The sequence below is a fragment of the Encephalitozoon hellem genome, chromosome VI (genome assembly GCF_000277815.2).
Source record: "Encephalitozoon hellem ATCC 50504 chromosome VI, complete sequence".
Lineage (NCBI taxonomy): Eukaryota > Fungi > Microsporidia > Unikaryonidae > Encephalitozoon > Encephalitozoon hellem.
Window position 1 is genome coordinate 40,651 of NC_018473.1, and position 14,497 is coordinate 55,147.

The 14,497-nt window shown below is 43.9% G+C and overlaps 14 protein-coding genes and 1 non-coding gene across 15 annotated transcripts; 8 read left to right on the top strand and 7 right to left on the bottom strand.

Annotated features, from left to right (window-relative positions):
- Positions 1–6: 6 nt before the first annotated feature.
- On the bottom strand, positions 7–687 carry EHEL_060290 (single-stranded DNA-binding replication protein A medium subunit; the record flags this gene model as incomplete). Its single annotated transcript, XM_003887335.1, has 1 exon — positions 7–687. One exon carries the CDS (start codon positions 685–687, stop codon positions 7–9), a length of 681 nt encoding a protein of 226 aa, XP_003887384.1.
- A 40-nt stretch (positions 688–727) lies between these two features.
- On the top strand, positions 728–2,923 carry EHEL_060300 (uncharacterized protein; the record flags this gene model as incomplete). Its single annotated transcript, XM_003887336.1, has 1 exon — positions 728–2,923. The coding sequence occupies one exon, from the start codon at positions 728–730 to the stop codon at positions 2,921–2,923; it is 2,196 nt and encodes a 731-aa protein (XP_003887385.1).
- A 20-nt stretch (positions 2,924–2,943) lies between these two features.
- Positions 2,944–4,605, bottom strand: EHEL_060310 (uncharacterized protein; the record flags this gene model as incomplete). The annotated part of the gene is made up of 1 exon (XM_003887337.1): positions 2,944–4,605. One exon carries the CDS (start codon positions 4,603–4,605, stop codon positions 2,944–2,946), a length of 1,662 nt encoding a protein of 553 aa, XP_003887386.1.
- Positions 4,606–4,691: 86 nt separating this feature from the next.
- EHEL_060320 (RNase PH-like exoribonuclease) lies at positions 4,692–5,363 on the top strand (the record flags this gene model as incomplete). Its single annotated transcript, XM_003887338.1, has 1 exon — positions 4,692–5,363. One exon carries the CDS (start codon positions 4,692–4,694, stop codon positions 5,361–5,363), a length of 672 nt encoding a protein of 223 aa, XP_003887387.1.
- A 28-nt stretch (positions 5,364–5,391) lies between these two features.
- EHEL_060330 (Mn2+-dependent serine/threonine protein kinase) lies at positions 5,392–5,985 on the top strand (the record flags this gene model as incomplete). Its single annotated transcript, XM_003887339.1, has 1 exon — positions 5,392–5,985. One exon carries the CDS (start codon positions 5,392–5,394, stop codon positions 5,983–5,985), a length of 594 nt encoding a protein of 197 aa, XP_003887388.1.
- A 56-nt stretch (positions 5,986–6,041) lies between these two features.
- On the bottom strand, positions 6,042–6,112 carry EHEL_060340. Its single transcript has one exon. It is a non-coding gene; the product is annotated as a tRNA-Gly (tRNA).
- Positions 6,113–6,235: 123 nt separating this feature from the next.
- EHEL_060350 (dynactin complex subunit) lies at positions 6,236–6,940 on the bottom strand (the record flags this gene model as incomplete). The annotated part of the gene is made up of 1 exon (XM_003887340.1): positions 6,236–6,940. The coding sequence occupies one exon, from the start codon at positions 6,938–6,940 to the stop codon at positions 6,236–6,238; it is 705 nt and encodes a 234-aa protein (XP_003887389.1).
- A 48-nt stretch (positions 6,941–6,988) lies between these two features.
- On the top strand, positions 6,989–7,252 carry EHEL_060355 (uncharacterized protein; the record flags this gene model as incomplete). The annotated part of the gene is made up of 1 exon (XM_059743512.1): positions 6,989–7,252. The coding sequence occupies one exon, from the start codon at positions 6,989–6,991 to the stop codon at positions 7,250–7,252; it is 264 nt and encodes an 87-aa protein (XP_059599495.1).
- Positions 7,253–7,298: 46 nt separating this feature from the next.
- On the bottom strand, positions 7,299–9,629 carry EHEL_060360 (40S ribosome biogenesis GTP-binding protein; the record flags this gene model as incomplete). The annotated part of the gene is made up of 1 exon (XM_003887341.1): positions 7,299–9,629. One exon carries the CDS (start codon positions 9,627–9,629, stop codon positions 7,299–7,301), a length of 2,331 nt encoding a protein of 776 aa, XP_003887390.1.
- A 43-nt stretch (positions 9,630–9,672) lies between these two features.
- Positions 9,673–10,107, top strand: EHEL_060370 (dUTPase; the record flags this gene model as incomplete). Its single annotated transcript, XM_003887342.1, has 1 exon — positions 9,673–10,107. One exon carries the CDS (start codon positions 9,673–9,675, stop codon positions 10,105–10,107), a length of 435 nt encoding a protein of 144 aa, XP_003887391.1.
- An 11-nt stretch (positions 10,108–10,118) lies between these two features.
- On the bottom strand, positions 10,119–10,487 carry EHEL_060375 (uncharacterized protein; the record flags this gene model as incomplete). Its single annotated transcript, XM_059743513.1, has 1 exon — positions 10,119–10,487. The coding sequence occupies one exon, from the start codon at positions 10,485–10,487 to the stop codon at positions 10,119–10,121; it is 369 nt and encodes a 122-aa protein (XP_059599496.1).
- On the top strand, positions 10,171–10,455 carry EHEL_060380 (uncharacterized protein; the record flags this gene model as incomplete). Its single annotated transcript, XM_003887343.1, has 1 exon — positions 10,171–10,455. One exon carries the CDS (start codon positions 10,171–10,173, stop codon positions 10,453–10,455), a length of 285 nt encoding a protein of 94 aa, XP_003887392.1.
- Positions 10,488–10,616: 129 nt separating the features above from the next.
- Positions 10,617–12,401, top strand: EHEL_060390 (ribonuclease Z-like protein; the record flags this gene model as incomplete). Its single annotated transcript, XM_003887344.1, has 1 exon — positions 10,617–12,401. One exon carries the CDS (start codon positions 10,617–10,619, stop codon positions 12,399–12,401), a length of 1,785 nt encoding a protein of 594 aa, XP_003887393.1.
- A 6-nt stretch (positions 12,402–12,407) lies between these two features.
- On the bottom strand, positions 12,408–13,916 carry EHEL_060400 (uncharacterized protein; the record flags this gene model as incomplete). The annotated part of the gene is made up of 1 exon (XM_003887345.1): positions 12,408–13,916. One exon carries the CDS (start codon positions 13,914–13,916, stop codon positions 12,408–12,410), a length of 1,509 nt encoding a protein of 502 aa, XP_003887394.1.
- Positions 13,917–13,983: 67 nt separating this feature from the next.
- On the top strand, positions 13,984–14,460 carry EHEL_060410 (N-acetyltransferase; the record flags this gene model as incomplete). The annotated part of the gene is made up of 1 exon (XM_003887346.1): positions 13,984–14,460. The coding sequence occupies one exon, from the start codon at positions 13,984–13,986 to the stop codon at positions 14,458–14,460; it is 477 nt and encodes a 158-aa protein (XP_003887395.1).
- Positions 14,461–14,497: the final 37 nt, after the last annotated feature.

Below are 14,497 nucleotides of genomic sequence, written 5' to 3' on the forward strand. Positions count from 1 at the left end.
ACCTCTTTAAACAGTTGTCTTGTATTCCAGCCCATCTACACTGTACAGGTGACAGTCTCTCAGGAGAAGATCGATATTTTCTCTGATTTCGTTTTCAGGATACTTAGATGAAAGCATTTTGATGACTACGTTGATGTGGAGCCCGTTTTCGTCCTGGTTCTTCCTGTAACACTCCAATATATCCTCCTGAACTCTATCGAGTCTTGCACCATCCCCCCTTACTTCTTCTCTTTGAAGCTGTCTAGTGTAGAATAAATGCTGGTAGATGCAGTTCAGAAAATGATAGGTAATAAGGTTCGAGTCTTCTACCTGAGACAGATGAGATACAGACACGCTTCTCTTGCCGTTAAATGTTCTGAGAGACCCACTGATTCTGAGAAGATTTCTTTCCTCAAGGACTTTGCATTGCTCTTCCTCGTAAGAATTGCTTGGCCAGAATGTGCAATCTGTGCTTCCTGTTCCATCCTCCAAAACGAACATTGACCCTGTTGCCGATATCCTTGATGAAACAACCCAGCCAATGATCTGAATGTTTGTAACCTCTGCAGAGTCTACAAGATGCGTCGAGGACGGCTCGTCAAACTCGCAGTTGTTGATCTGCTTGATTGTGAGTGCCCTTAGTGTCTTGACTCCTAGAAACTCTCTTTTTGGAGAACTCTGGATGTATCCGCCATCGCTTCTATCCATATGGGCCCTGATTTCCAGTACCAAAAATTTGCCCTTTGTGATGAAGACTAACGAGTCAGATCTCTTTAAGAGATATAGAGTTGCCAACCAGATGGCCTCAAGCTTTCCATTAATGGTCAGGGAAGCCAACAACAGTGTTTTTGTGACGTCCACGACGCGCACAAGCTATATGATATATGATGTAAAAAAGATGAATCTTCTCTTCTGCGGGCCTACCTTTGGCAGAATTCATTGCACATACCAGAGAGGAGATGTTGTGTATGTTGGTTCGTACAGAGATGTGTATGTCACCACCCGGGGAGGAGTGGTCCGATGCTTTACACTGCCTTCGGGCTCTGTTCAGTCCAACAAGAGGGTCAGGGTGTCCGAAGAGAGTATGGAAGCAATAATCAGACAGATACTTGGGTTTGGAGAGATCGTTCTTATTCTGACGCAGAACGAGCTGTTTGTCACAGAGGATTTGAACGAGATGTATAAGATTGAGCATGACGAGATTGAAAGACTATTCCACCCCCATACATATATCAACAAGGTTGTTAAAGTTCTCAAGGGAGGAAAAATGGTACTGTACAACGTGTCCTCCAGAAAGGAGGTATATGCATACAAGCCATTTGAGGCTGCGATAACGGCAATTGAGCAAAGCCCTGTAGTCGATGTTGTCGGGATAGGGCTAGAGAATGGTACCATACACATATTCAATCTAAGAACAGACAGAGTGCTGTTTTCATTCAAGCTCCAAAATGCAGTTAAAGAGCTTAGCTTTGGAGGAAGCCGCCTCATGGCAATAACCAGGGAAGGGATGTTTATATTTGACCTGAACTCGAAGAAGAAGATGATAGCGATGGAAAACATGCCTGACGGGGGTGGCAAAGAGGAAGACTGCCCTATGGGAGGGATCCTAAGCGGGAAGTTCTTAGACGACGGGTCTCTTGTAGCATCTACAAAGGATTCCTTATCCATCTACGAGGTAAAGGATTACAATCTTGAGGTAATCAAGAGAAGGAGAACATATAACAATGAGATAATAGGGATAGAGTTTATGGATGAGAGAAACGTGCTTGTATTTGGCCCAAGGTGTGTGTTCAATATGAATGTGTATAGGGACGAGCAGAACTTCATGTTCAAGTTCAAAGGAGATATCGAAATGATGGATGTGAACAAGAGCATAGTGTGTTTCGGAAAAAGAAGCCTCCATGCTCTTAACTTCCTAGAGAAGAACTCAAAATTTATTCTAAATAAGGATATCAACTGTTTGGCTGTGTATAAGGATTTCTGCTGCTTCGGCAAGGACAAGATCATTTTAATGAATCTAAAATCAAAGCTTGTGCATGGCAAGTTTTCTGTAGGTGAGGAGCTGGTTGATCTTGCAATGGACTTCACGAAAATAGTTGCAGCTACGAGTTCGGGGATACGTGTGTATACTACAAAAGGGAGCGAGATTGGCAGATATGAGGTGGAAGGAATAGTGTCTATCAGGCTGATCGAGAACTTCACTGTCATTTGCACATCCACCCAGATCCTGTTTTACGATGATGGAGTCTCGAGAGTATTTAAGTCGTCAGATAAGATAGTAGACTATTGTGTGTCAAGCGATTCGAAATGGATAGCTATCCTGAGCAACCAAAACGTTTTTATCTATGACATTCTAACCACGACGCTCCTCGACATGCTTGTATTAGATAGTGAAGCAAAGTTTATCAGGTTTTCTCCTAATCTTGATTTTCTTCTGGCTGTGTCTAGAGACAATGATCTTATTCTATTTTCGAACAAGAGCAATTTCCAGTCGTCCGCAGAACCCAAGGAAGCCGTGCTGAATCTCTCCGAGTTTAGGAAGAGGAGCAGTGCAGAAGAGGCAGGATGGAGGCATAAGAGGGGAAATCTTTATTCCGAGCTTCTACTCTTAAAGGGATTGCAGAATAACTTCGAAGAAAGGGATTCCAACAATTCTGATGGATCAGAAATGCTAGAGAAACTCTTAGATGAGGACTGGGTAAGAAGTATGAGCAAAGAAGATGTTCAGAAGGTTATATGCCTTGTCACACCTCATGTACTTACATCCATGGACATTGTCCAAAGAATCTTATTTAATGTGCTAAGGTATAAGTCCCACATGCTGGAACCCAACGACATACATGTCTTGAATGAGAAGTTTGCTAAGGAGTGGAATGATTTTGAAGAAAACGCAATGAAGGTTATCGGGTATCTTGGAATTGAATCTGACGGGCTACTTCAATAGAACAATACACCTTCAGATCTTCATCTTCTTGGAACAATGAATTTCGAAGCAACCAATAAACAAATTGACATAACTATTAGTAAGAGCATAGGCCTACTCTCAATGACGGTTAAAGGCACAGCCTTCTGACTTTTCAGGACTGGAAGCTTTATGGGAAGGGAAAGCGAAGTGAAGACAGGCGAGCATACGTCGTATTGGTCAAGACACCAGAGGTTTCCATCCTTAGACGGGCACTTTTCACTGAAAAACTTGCCAACCCTCTCGCACATCAAAGCTTCTGTTTGTAGCACCCCTCTCTTGCAGACACCCTCTGGAATAGGCCTCGACCCATCTTTGGCATATCTGATTCTACACTCGGGAGATTCACCATCACAATAACTTCCCTTCTCGCAATCCATCTTGTGAACATTTGAGGATTTCTCCTTACACATTGTATTTTTTGGAAGTAGGCCACAATCTCTGCAGCATCTTCCATTTCTATCATCACACCGTGCCCAGGGCCTTAACTTGCATTGCTTGGTGCAGCAAATAGAGCCATTTGGAAGGCCCGAATCACATTCCTTTCCCTCTCCCATCACACCGTTCCCACACGTGTCCATATCTCTAAACTTCGACTCATTTCTCAGGATAAAGCTTTCTATTGCCTCTATGGCCTTATGCCCAAGAGAAACATGCTCTTCTTTCTCTAATGGGCTTTCCTCCTCTCTCATCAAGCACTCCCCATCTGCCTCATGCTCAGCACCTAATCCATGTGCTATTTCATGTGCCATCACCTTTCCTTTATAGAAATACGAATCTAGTTCGGAAATCCTGATAACGCCGAACCTTTTTGTGGCAGAGCTTACTCCCCCAACAAATGTCAATCCATTCACCTTTATACTGGACGTCTGGAGAAGAAGGATCAGGTTTGACTTCTTCAGAAACTCCCCAACATTTGTGTCCATCGGAGCAGACCCGAAAGTTCGGCTGAAAGCATTTAGCATTCTGATACTGTCGGCCTTTTCTATATATTCTGGATTGAAGCCTCTATTTTTTATCATCTCCAGCTCTTGTAATCTACTAAAGGGCTCTTGGATCAAGGGCCTGTCCACAACATTGAGGATGCCATTCAAGGATAACTCAATTCCGCGGATATTCCATTTGTTTCCTTCGAATATATCCTTTGCATTCTTGAATATCTCTATAGTGTCAAGGTTGATATCTGGGCCTATCTCTTGAACCCTGTCGTAATCATTAATCAAGAAGATCTTGATGACTCTTTTCTTTTCTGTCTCGGCATGCTTCTTGGAGACATGCTCCTGTGTACCTGCAGAAACCCGCCTCAACTCCTCAATCTCAACTTTTCCGTCTTCAGTTGATTTGATCTGATACATAACTCCGGAGGACACAAATGATCCATAAATGGAATTGCAGAAGGACATCGATCCATAGCACTCCTCTTCATAAAGGCATGTAACGGAGAAGTCGCAAAGGTTCTGCCTCATAAGCACACCATTGACTTTAAGAGATGAATCATTCAATGCAAGTCTAAACTCCCTTCCAAAAGCCTCGAAGGTCACAGCAAGATTAGAAGATGAAGGGATGCTTTCTATGGGAAGGACCTTGTTATCCAAGGTTGTAAACACCATGTCTATTTCTTCTGCCATACAAGACACAGAGGCAAGCAGCACAAACAAGAACATATTGTTTACCGGTTTCTGTGGCTTTGTGTTATGAAACAAACTCGGCCTGCAAAACGCCTTCAGGTGGGCAAAGAAGAGTCCCCTTGATGATAGTGAAAAATTTGGCAGGGATTAAGGAAAGGTTTGACAACAGAAAGATCGAGGAACTGAGAGAATTCGGGGTTGAGAGGATATCAAATTCTTGCCTCGTTAGGATGGGAGCATCCCAGCTGTTGGCAACATTCCAGAAAAGCACGTCGAAGCCATACATTGACAGGCCCCATGAAGGAATAATAAGCTTCAGTGCGTCTACTGGAGGGAAGAGATACGAAAGATTACTAAACTTCCTGCACAAGGTATATATCAAGCAGAAGAGCATTGATTTGGAAAGCCTGTGTGTCAAGCTGAATGAAGAGGTTGTATTCATTCACATAGACCTGAGAGTTTTGTCAAGCGACGGAAACATCTATGGTCTTGCTGTTAAAGGGGTGAATTCTGTTTTGGAGGCACTCGGTGTGAGAGTGAATTATGTTCCTCAGTGTTTTTCCTACTGTTCGATCGGAAGTGTAATTATTACTGATCCCTCAGAGGATGAGCAAAAGGAGGGAGACTGGAATTGCGTTATTGTGATGAAGTCTCCTAAAGAGATAGTTCTTCTAGAGAAGGTGGGAAAGGAGTGTGAGATAGAGAATATGCTTGAGGTTGTTGAGAGATCTGCCAGAAGCTTTGTGATGCGAATTCCTGGAGCGGAAGGCTTGGAGGAGTGCATGAGTGCTTGATAGATAGTTTACATTTGGATCCCTTCGAATGGGGTTTCTCTTCCAGGGTGCAGAATCGATTATTTGGGACAGCGGAGAGACAGTTTCAAAGAAACGTATAAGAAAGACCTATAGGATTGAGGCGCTGGACACAAAGATAATAAGCAGTAGAACGAAGAGGGAGGCAAAGATCCTTAAGAAGTTGGAAGCAGCTGGAATACCGGCGCCAAGGCTAAGAGATGTGTACGGCGACACCATTGTGATGGAAAAGATAGACGGGACACCCCTAAAGGAGAAGATTGATGACTGCAGCGATCAGAAAACTCTCTTCTATGACTTGGGAGTCCTAGTGTCAAGGCTTCATCTTGTAGACGTGATCCATGGAGACCTAACAACATCAAACTTTATATTTAAGGATAAAATACATGTGATAGACTTCGGGCTGTCTTACATCTCCCGAAAGGATGAGGACAAGGCTGTTGATCTGTATGTCTTTGAAAAAGCAGTTGGGTGCAGACACGACACCAAGCTCCTCGAAAGTTTCTATAAAGGGTACATGGCCAAGGGAAGCACTGATGTATTAAGTAAGCTAGAGGCGGTTCGCTTGAGAGGTAGGAAAAGGGAGCTGATGGCCTTTGGGTAGTGGATGCCATTATTAAATTGAGTTATAAAAAGCATTCGTGTGCACAAAATGTAAAATGCATCATCCGAGAATCGAACCCGGGTCAGCCAGATGGCAACCGGCTATTATACCACTAAACCAATGATGCTTGCTAACACCAGCGAACACTGTCTTCACGTACTCTCGTACAGGCAGAATGGGTTCTTGAAGCAGCAAGATTCGTCATGTATACTACAACATATAGAACACTCTGTTTTAATTCACATGTCAACTATTCAACATTTATCCCATGCTTCTTCATTATACTCTCAAACTCCCCCTTGAAGCGCTCAACAGCCTCTGCGTCGTCGTCCAGAACACCGTCTATTATTCTGTTTACTAAGAACATAACTCTATGTCTCTCGCATTCCTGAATGGCCTTTTTTCTCGCCAGCCCGCTTCGGCTCAAAGCCTCGCTCATCTCAGAAACAAGCCCTATTATGTCAGATATATGTCTTCTGCTTCCTTCTGCAAGCTCCTTCAGTTCAGAATAGGCCTTTCCGTCTCTATCAGCCCTTTTAGAATTTATCTTTTCCTGGAGCAAAAGAACAATCCTCTTTATCTCTTCATTTTCCCTCCTAAGCTCAACTATCTCCCCTTTCTCAGCACTCCTTAGGGCTTCAATTGTTTCTTCTAGCTTTTTTATCTTCATTTCATAGAGATGAGCCTGCTGAGAGGCCTTGCCGCCGTCACCCATCTCCCTAGGCTCACACACAAGGCCCTCTCTTATCTTCTCGTACCGTATAAATATTCCATGTTTGTCCTTGCAGTGGAAATACCTTACTCCATTCACACTTCCATTATTAGCCCCCACAGGCTCATCGAGCTCCAGCCCTATCCACTTCCCGTCCTTCGATTTTATCCTTCCAATATACCTCACCGTCCCCTTGAACTTATCTCCAAGTGTCAGCCTGTCGTTTACCATCAGCAAAGACATCCGGCTTCTGCACCCCTTAACTTGTTCCAAAAAAATACTCCTTGCCTAATGGATAAAGACTCCATCACTCTCGACATTCCAGAGCTCGATGAAATCCCAACCATAGAGCTCGACGGCTTGGGCTCCCTGGACTCAATAGAAAACGGGTCTATCGACTCCTCCAGCGAGGAAGTAGATAATAGTGCCATTTCAAAAATACATGAATACCTTGATAAGGACTTGGAGGATCAGGACCTTTTGATAGAAAAGCTGAAGGCATTCGAGAAGAAGCTGGATGATCATATTAATGGTCACAAGACTCATAGAACTTAGGCCGCAGGTTATTCACCAAGTTGTTTTAATAGGTAAAAATAAAGAATCACCTTTTCTTGCGTCTCTTCTTCATCATATCTTTGTGATTATCATGTATGGTCTTTTTGACTCTCTTCTCTCTCTCCTTTTCCTTTCTTCGTATCTCGTCTTCTTTCATCCTCCGGAGCCTCTGTCTATTCTCTTCCTCTTCCCGGTCCTTTTTCACTCTCTCTTCCATAATGCTGTTCATCATCTTATGCTTCTCCCTCAAATCGGGCGGAATTGGTAGCTCGATCTTCTCGCTAACAATAGAAATCCTCCTCCGGTCGAAAGGGAGCTCTTTCTCAATCTCCTGTGGAAGACCATAGTCTTCCTCAACGGCATCGCACTCCTCTTCCTCACCAGGAGAAGAGTCCTCCTGTCCATAGTTATGAGCAATTCCTAGGGCCTCTCTTATCTCATGCAGCCTTCGAAGCCCTCTCCATTCACCTACCAAGTTGTTCACAGGAACGAAGATTTTGTATACATCGACAGGAACAAAGCATCTCAACGTTATTATGTCGCTCATCAGCATGTTCCCTTCAAAGGTGGCCCTGTACACCCCATTCTTCCCATGAGGCATCTTAACTTGTCCTCTGAGACCACTTACAGCCTTAAGCGATGCTCCTTGAAACTTCAGCACCTCAAGGTCGGAAGTAAACATGTCCTGGACAAATACCGTGTTCTGCCTGATCTCCTTGGGATATCCTATCAGCTTCAGCTTCTTCACTAGATTCGGGTCTCCGTTGACATCTGTTATTGTCCCTAGCCCTAGAACCCTAAAATCCCCTTTCTCGCTGTACACAGAAAACCCGGTTCCTGCAGGCACAACAGGCCCATAGAAGGAAATATTGCAGTGCATAGACTCAGGCGTGTATTTTATAACTCGGTTTCTAGTTGCGTCCTTCATGCTGAATATTGGAACACTCTGGAATCTTCTCCACCCAACAGAAAATATGGCCGGCTCGTTTGTCTTTAGAATCTTCCTGTACCATTTGTATCTCTTAACCTTCCCTTGAATGATATTCATTTCCTTTTCTGCTACAAGAAAGCTTCCGAGAATAATGACGTTGTTGAAATCAACATTCCGGGGAATATGACTATTCAATCTAATCTTGACATACTTTCCTGGAATAATGACTCCCGGAACCATCATCTCCTCATTTCTTTTCATCTCTTCTTCCAACCTTCTTTTTTCTCTGAGTAGGATGTTACTGTTTTCCTTTTCCTTTTCTTCGTATCTTCTGTTGAATTTCTCGATAAGGTCTTCCTCGGTGACTGCTTCCCTTTGGAATCTGTCAGACGTCATCTTCTTTAAGTCCTCAAAGTCAAGGCTTGATTCGTCCTTCTCTTCAATCTCCTCCTCTTCCTCCTCTTCAGAGCCTTCCTCGTTTGTGTCACCTTCAGATACGCAACAATCAGTCCTCTCTTCGATGCTCTTTCCACCCCGGAAAATCTTCACCTCCATGTCCTCTTCAATCTCAATCTCTACTCCATTCTCCTCCTCAACCTCTTCTTTCTTGTGTTCGTTAATCTCAGACATCGGCGAGTACAAGATCTTTGATCTTTGTGAGAGCTTGCTTTCCCCATGGCTGGGAACAGGATCTATCACTGCCTCAATCTCAACTATTCTGTTGTCCCCAATCCCAGGAATATGGACCTCCGTGTCTTTTCTCATCAGTCCTCCCCTTACATATCCATAAACAAATACCTCATCAACCCTATCTACAACAACGTGTGGATGCATGCACTTCCACTCAATGGGCCTGTACTTCATAACTCCAATCGATCTACAAAGCTTGGAAAAGTCCGCATCTCTGTATCTTCCTGCCTCAACCTCCCCAACATAGAAGAACTTGATTCCAGGGCATATCTCCTCCCATATCCTCTTCTTTATCGACTTTAGATGCTTCTGATCTTTACAGCCATCAGCATTGGTCACAACACATAGAATCTTGGAGAGCCCGTGCGATATCAGCAGTGTGAGAAACTCAAATGTCTCCATCTCCAGCCCAGATGCTGCATTGATCGTGAGAATGACCAAGTCAGACACTTTCGAGATATCGACAAACTGGTGGATGTCAGCTCTTGATTCAAACAGAGTAATTCTCTTTTCCTTCGATGAAGACAGCGTCACCGGGCCTCTAGGTGTATCTATCAGCTGGTGGGTAAAGTACTTCACAATAGACCTCATAAGCGTGGTTTTTCCACTCCTAGAGGGTCCTACTATCGACACAAATGCAGGGGGAAGATCCTTGTAGAACATGTTTTCGATTGGGACTCTTGCTATTTTCTCTTCATGCCGCAGCTGTCCGTTGGTCATCCTTCTTGACTTCTTGGCACCCGTCTTTTCATTCATGGATTTCAGGGTAAAGATGAATACTAAATAACAGTTACCCTCCATGACGGTTGAAGAAATAAGAGTCCGCAAAGTACATCCAAATGCCAGAATCCCGAGGAGACAATCTGAGGGTGCAGCTGGATACGATCTACATTCGGTAGAGTCTGGGGTGATCCCTCCTGGAGAGAGAAGGTCCATACGAACAGGATTGGTATGGGACATTCCCAAGTCAATTGTCGGGCTAGTGTTTGGAAGGTCAGGGCTTGCTCTGAAGAACTGGATAGAGGTGGCAGAAACATGTGTGCGTCCTGGAGAGGGCAAGGAGCTTGAGATTACTCTCATCAACAATGGAAAGGAGGAGTTTGTGTACGAAGAGTCCTGCCGTATAGCCCAGCTTGTATTTGTTCCCGTGCTGAGCTGTGAGGTGAGCTTTGTAGAGTCTTTAGATTCCACAGAGAGAGGAAGCCTTGGATTTGGATCGACAGGACTAAAATAAAATTCTAAGGTTTAATATTGATGCCATGTTCCATTGTGTATCAAATGCTGTTTCCAGTGCTTCATGTCTCTCTCCCTCTCCTTCCTCCTGATCTTCTCAGCAAGCTTCTTCCACTGCTTTTCTGTCTTAATAGGAACTCCAAACATTCTCCCAGCATGTGCCTCCATTTCATTCTTCCTGCTTTCCGACCTACTTTTTCCTACTTTTAGGAGTTTCCATATCAACCTGTCCAGCTTCAGCACAACTTTTTCAAGGTCCATAACTGCAGCCTCTGAGGGCATGTCCACTTCTGTGCCAACAATGAGTTCTTGGCTTACGGGCGTACCGGCAATCGTGCAAATCAAGTAGGCTCCAAGTGCCGAGAACCTTCCGGGATTCATGTTGTGCAACTGTGATGATTGTGTTTGTTTGGTAAATAACACTGTTCCGAAACGCTACAGCATCTGCAGAGAGCGAAATAGAGGCTGCATCTAGATAAAAGATCACCCTCTACACGCCCGGGACAAAACATGATAGAATTTAAGTATCTGGCCACACGAAGTGGCAAGTCATTGGTGCTAACAGTAGACAATAAAAGATATCTATTCAATCTTTTCGAAGGATTTCAGAGATACTGTATAGAGTCCAATGTCAGTATCAGCAGGATCTCGACGATCTTTGTTTCGTCAGAGGAATCCGTTCCTCCTCTCATGGGAATGTACTTGACGCTGAGAGATGTGAAGAAGGAAGCTCTGGATATCGTATGCAGCTCAGACGTACAGGAGATGATAGCTTCAGGAAAAAGGTTTGCAGATCCAATGAATTTGAGAATCAGTTACATGAGAGACTATGTGGACAATTCCATCAGGGTAGAGACGATTGAGAATGCCCTTGCAACTAGAGAAAGAAAAGAGCTTTCTTTTGTTTTGGATATCAAGCCAATCCGAGGAAGATTTCTTGTGGAAAAAGTTCCCAAAGACATCCCAAAGCATCTGTACTCAAAACTCACAAGAAGAGAAAGTGTAGAGTACAATGGGAAGGTATATGATGGAGCAGAATATATGGAAGATGATATAGATGTTGGGACTATTGCTATTGTGTATTCTTCTGGAAATTTTGAAAGGCTTCTGGAAAGAATGGTGGAAAGGGCACCGAGGTACTTCTTTTGTTTTCAGAAAGACGCCGCACAGTATCTCTCCTCTGCCGTTAACGGCTACTTCTTTTATTTGGAAGACAACTGCTTTGTCGAATATACATCCCTATATGATATCCAGCTAGAGCTGAGCTCAATACACAAGGATTTCCTACTGCCACTCCCCGGTGGAAGTCCTGCCAGTTCTCTCGAGTCCATAGAAAGTATTCATAGCTGTGGAGTCCTTACATATACCAAAGCTGCAAAGTGCTTCTCCCACTCCCATCAAGGCCAGAGAAAGCACATCCCATGCGCCAGAGAGCACAAGGAAAAAAGCATATTGTTCCTTGGAACAGGATGTGCCATCCCATCGAAATACAGGAATGTGTCGGCAATACTCTATGAGTCGTCGGACGCAGCCATTATGTTTGATTGCGGAGAAGATACCTTGTTCCAAATACATAGAGCCTATGGAGAGCTTGATGTTCTGAAAAAGCTCAAGGCGATTTTTGTATCACATTCCCATGCAGACCACGTGCTAGGAATTGCGTCCGTGCTGAAAAAGATAGGCCATAAAATAAAGATCTTTGCTCCTGCCGCCATAAGGCCGTTTATTGAGAGCTTTGGTACTCGAAACTATGAGTACATAGAAACAAATTATGCAAAGGTGATGGAAAGGAGGTTTGGGGATACATTCCAGATATCTAAGAAGGCTCCCTTGCGCACAATTGATGTGGAGAACTATCTTCTCAAGTTTGACATTGGATTTGAGATAGGTATTTGTGGGGTAGACCACTGCTCCGACTCCTGTGGAATTAGAATGAAGGATGGAGACATAGTTATAACATACTCTGGAGATGCAAAGCCTTCCGTACTTTTTGGGATGATGTCTCTCAACTCAGATGTTATGATACATGAGGCCACATTTGCCCTTGACCAGCAAGAGAGGGCTATGCAAACAGGGCACTCAACGATAGATGGTGCACTCGAGGTCTTCAGGGTGTCTAGATCCAAGATTCTACTTCTTACACACTTCAGTCAAAGATATTCAAAAGGAATCATATCCGATGGGGAGTGGATTCCGTGTACAGACTTATTTAGATATACAATTGGATCGACCGTGTATCCTAAAGACAGAGTCAATGCCTACTATGATGGGCTTAGATCAGATGAGGATAAGTGACATAATTTATTTCAATGATAGAACCCTCTGCTTTCTAGAAATAAGATAGCTTTTCCATTTAGAGAGAAGTTCGCCAACGTCTGCCGTACATTCCTCCTCGCCGCTCAGATCGTCGGCAATGGACCCCTCAAACTGCTCTATGGCCTTTATCTTATCTTCCTCTGGGATGTGCATGAAAGGCCTCCACATAAATAAAGAAAGCCTGTTGAATACCTTTTTCCAGAGAAGCCTTCCGTTTTTATTGAACATCTGAACCAGTCCACTCGAGCAGTCCCCAATGGAAGCAGAGGCTACATAGAGTCCACTGTGTGACCACGAGATAGATGTGCATGATGGGTGGGAGTAAGCACTTCTTAGCTCTCCGTTGTCGTAAAACTCTATGTTCCCTGTATCAGAGTCATGGACACAGCATACATCGTCGTAGAGTGCAATGAGAAGATCGTCTTCTTTTTTGATCTGCTTTACCATGTTAAAGCTAAACTTGTCTCTGCTATATAATAGAAGCGTTTGTTTCGAATCCACAACGGCAAACATCTTATCGGAAACCTCGATCTGCTCTGCACATCCTCCGAGCTGTGTGAGGGTTATACCATCTGCTCCATAGGATTCGACGAACTGAACGCTCTTTTTCTGTATGTTCTTTGTCATAAGTGCAAAGCATCTGTTTTCAGAAAAGTAGAATTTGATGTCTTCGATATTTGCATGTGTCTTCGAAAGCTTATACTCTCCCTTACTATATATGATCTTCTGTATCTTGTCTCCGCCAAACTCCACTCTTTGGTGGTTGTGGTGCCTGATACACTTCATTTCGGCGAGCTTTTGATCAAACTCAACTTCCCTGCCCAATGAAAGTGAGAAGGATTTGCGTTGGCCCAAGAAACATGCACATCCCTCGTCGAATACAACATCTCCTCTGACCCCCTGTAGCTTGACAATACATTCGTTCTTGAATATGTCCCATACACTGGTTTCTTTCTTTGTAAAGGCTACAATAAACTTATTGTCGGGGCTGAACAATACATCTGTAACCTCATCATTGAGTTTGACCTTGCTGAATATCTCGAGACTCCTCCCGACCCTGATTTCAATGATGCTTCCCACGAAAAAGCATACAAACATCCCATCATTGCTAACAGCGCACTTACTGACATCATTAAACCCACGCATTTCTTCAAACTCCTTTGTTTTCTGCTCGAATAAGGAAAGGACACCATCATTGAGTACTGCAAACTGTTCTCGCCCAGAAAACTGGAAGTCAACAAACTCCTTGGGCTCTAGCTTTTTCAATGGAACATACTCCCTGTCTTCTGCACTTATTATGCTGTAGAACTCTTTCAAGGAATGCGCCCGGACATGGGGGAGGCCCTCAAGCTTCCTGAGGAGAAGCCCGGCCTGCTGGGAAGTCTTTAGTTGAACAATGCATAGATTGTCTCTGAACAGGGAGTTGTCTGGTGTGATTTCAGACAGGCTGTCCCTGTCCTGGTCAAGACCGATGATTAAAACTTGGTTGTTCATCGAAGAAGGGTTCACAGAGAATTTTTACCTCGTGTGGGAGCTGTATGTATCGTCGACATTCAGGGGTATGGATTGTAAAGAGGAAGCGGCGTGTGTTGTATTCAGAGGCATGAGATTTGGAGACTTGCTGCAGGTCCAGAAAATAAACTTTAGGAACTCTACCGAAAACTTCCTACTTTGCACGTTCCTGAATTCTCTATCTATGTCGTACACGACTTCCTTTGTTGCAGAGCTCGATGGGCAAATCATAGGGTACTCTGAAGCTGTCTTCTCGAAAGACAAGATGAAAGGGCACATCTACTCGATCTGTGTTGACGGGCCCTTCAGGAGGTGTGGAATCGGTAGAAGGCTTATCAATCTCTCCATAGACGCTATAAGAATTGAGTCGCAGGGAGGAAGATGCGAGGTGGATCTTCATGTGAGAGCGTCCAATGCCGAGGCAATCAGTCTATACAGATCTATTGGGTTTGAGATTAGGGAGGCCAGTATCCCTTACTATAAGGCTGGTGCTGCAGGGCATAGAATGAGCTTATGGCTAGAATGAAGGACAGGATAGAAAAAATTATGAGGAGACACCAGGT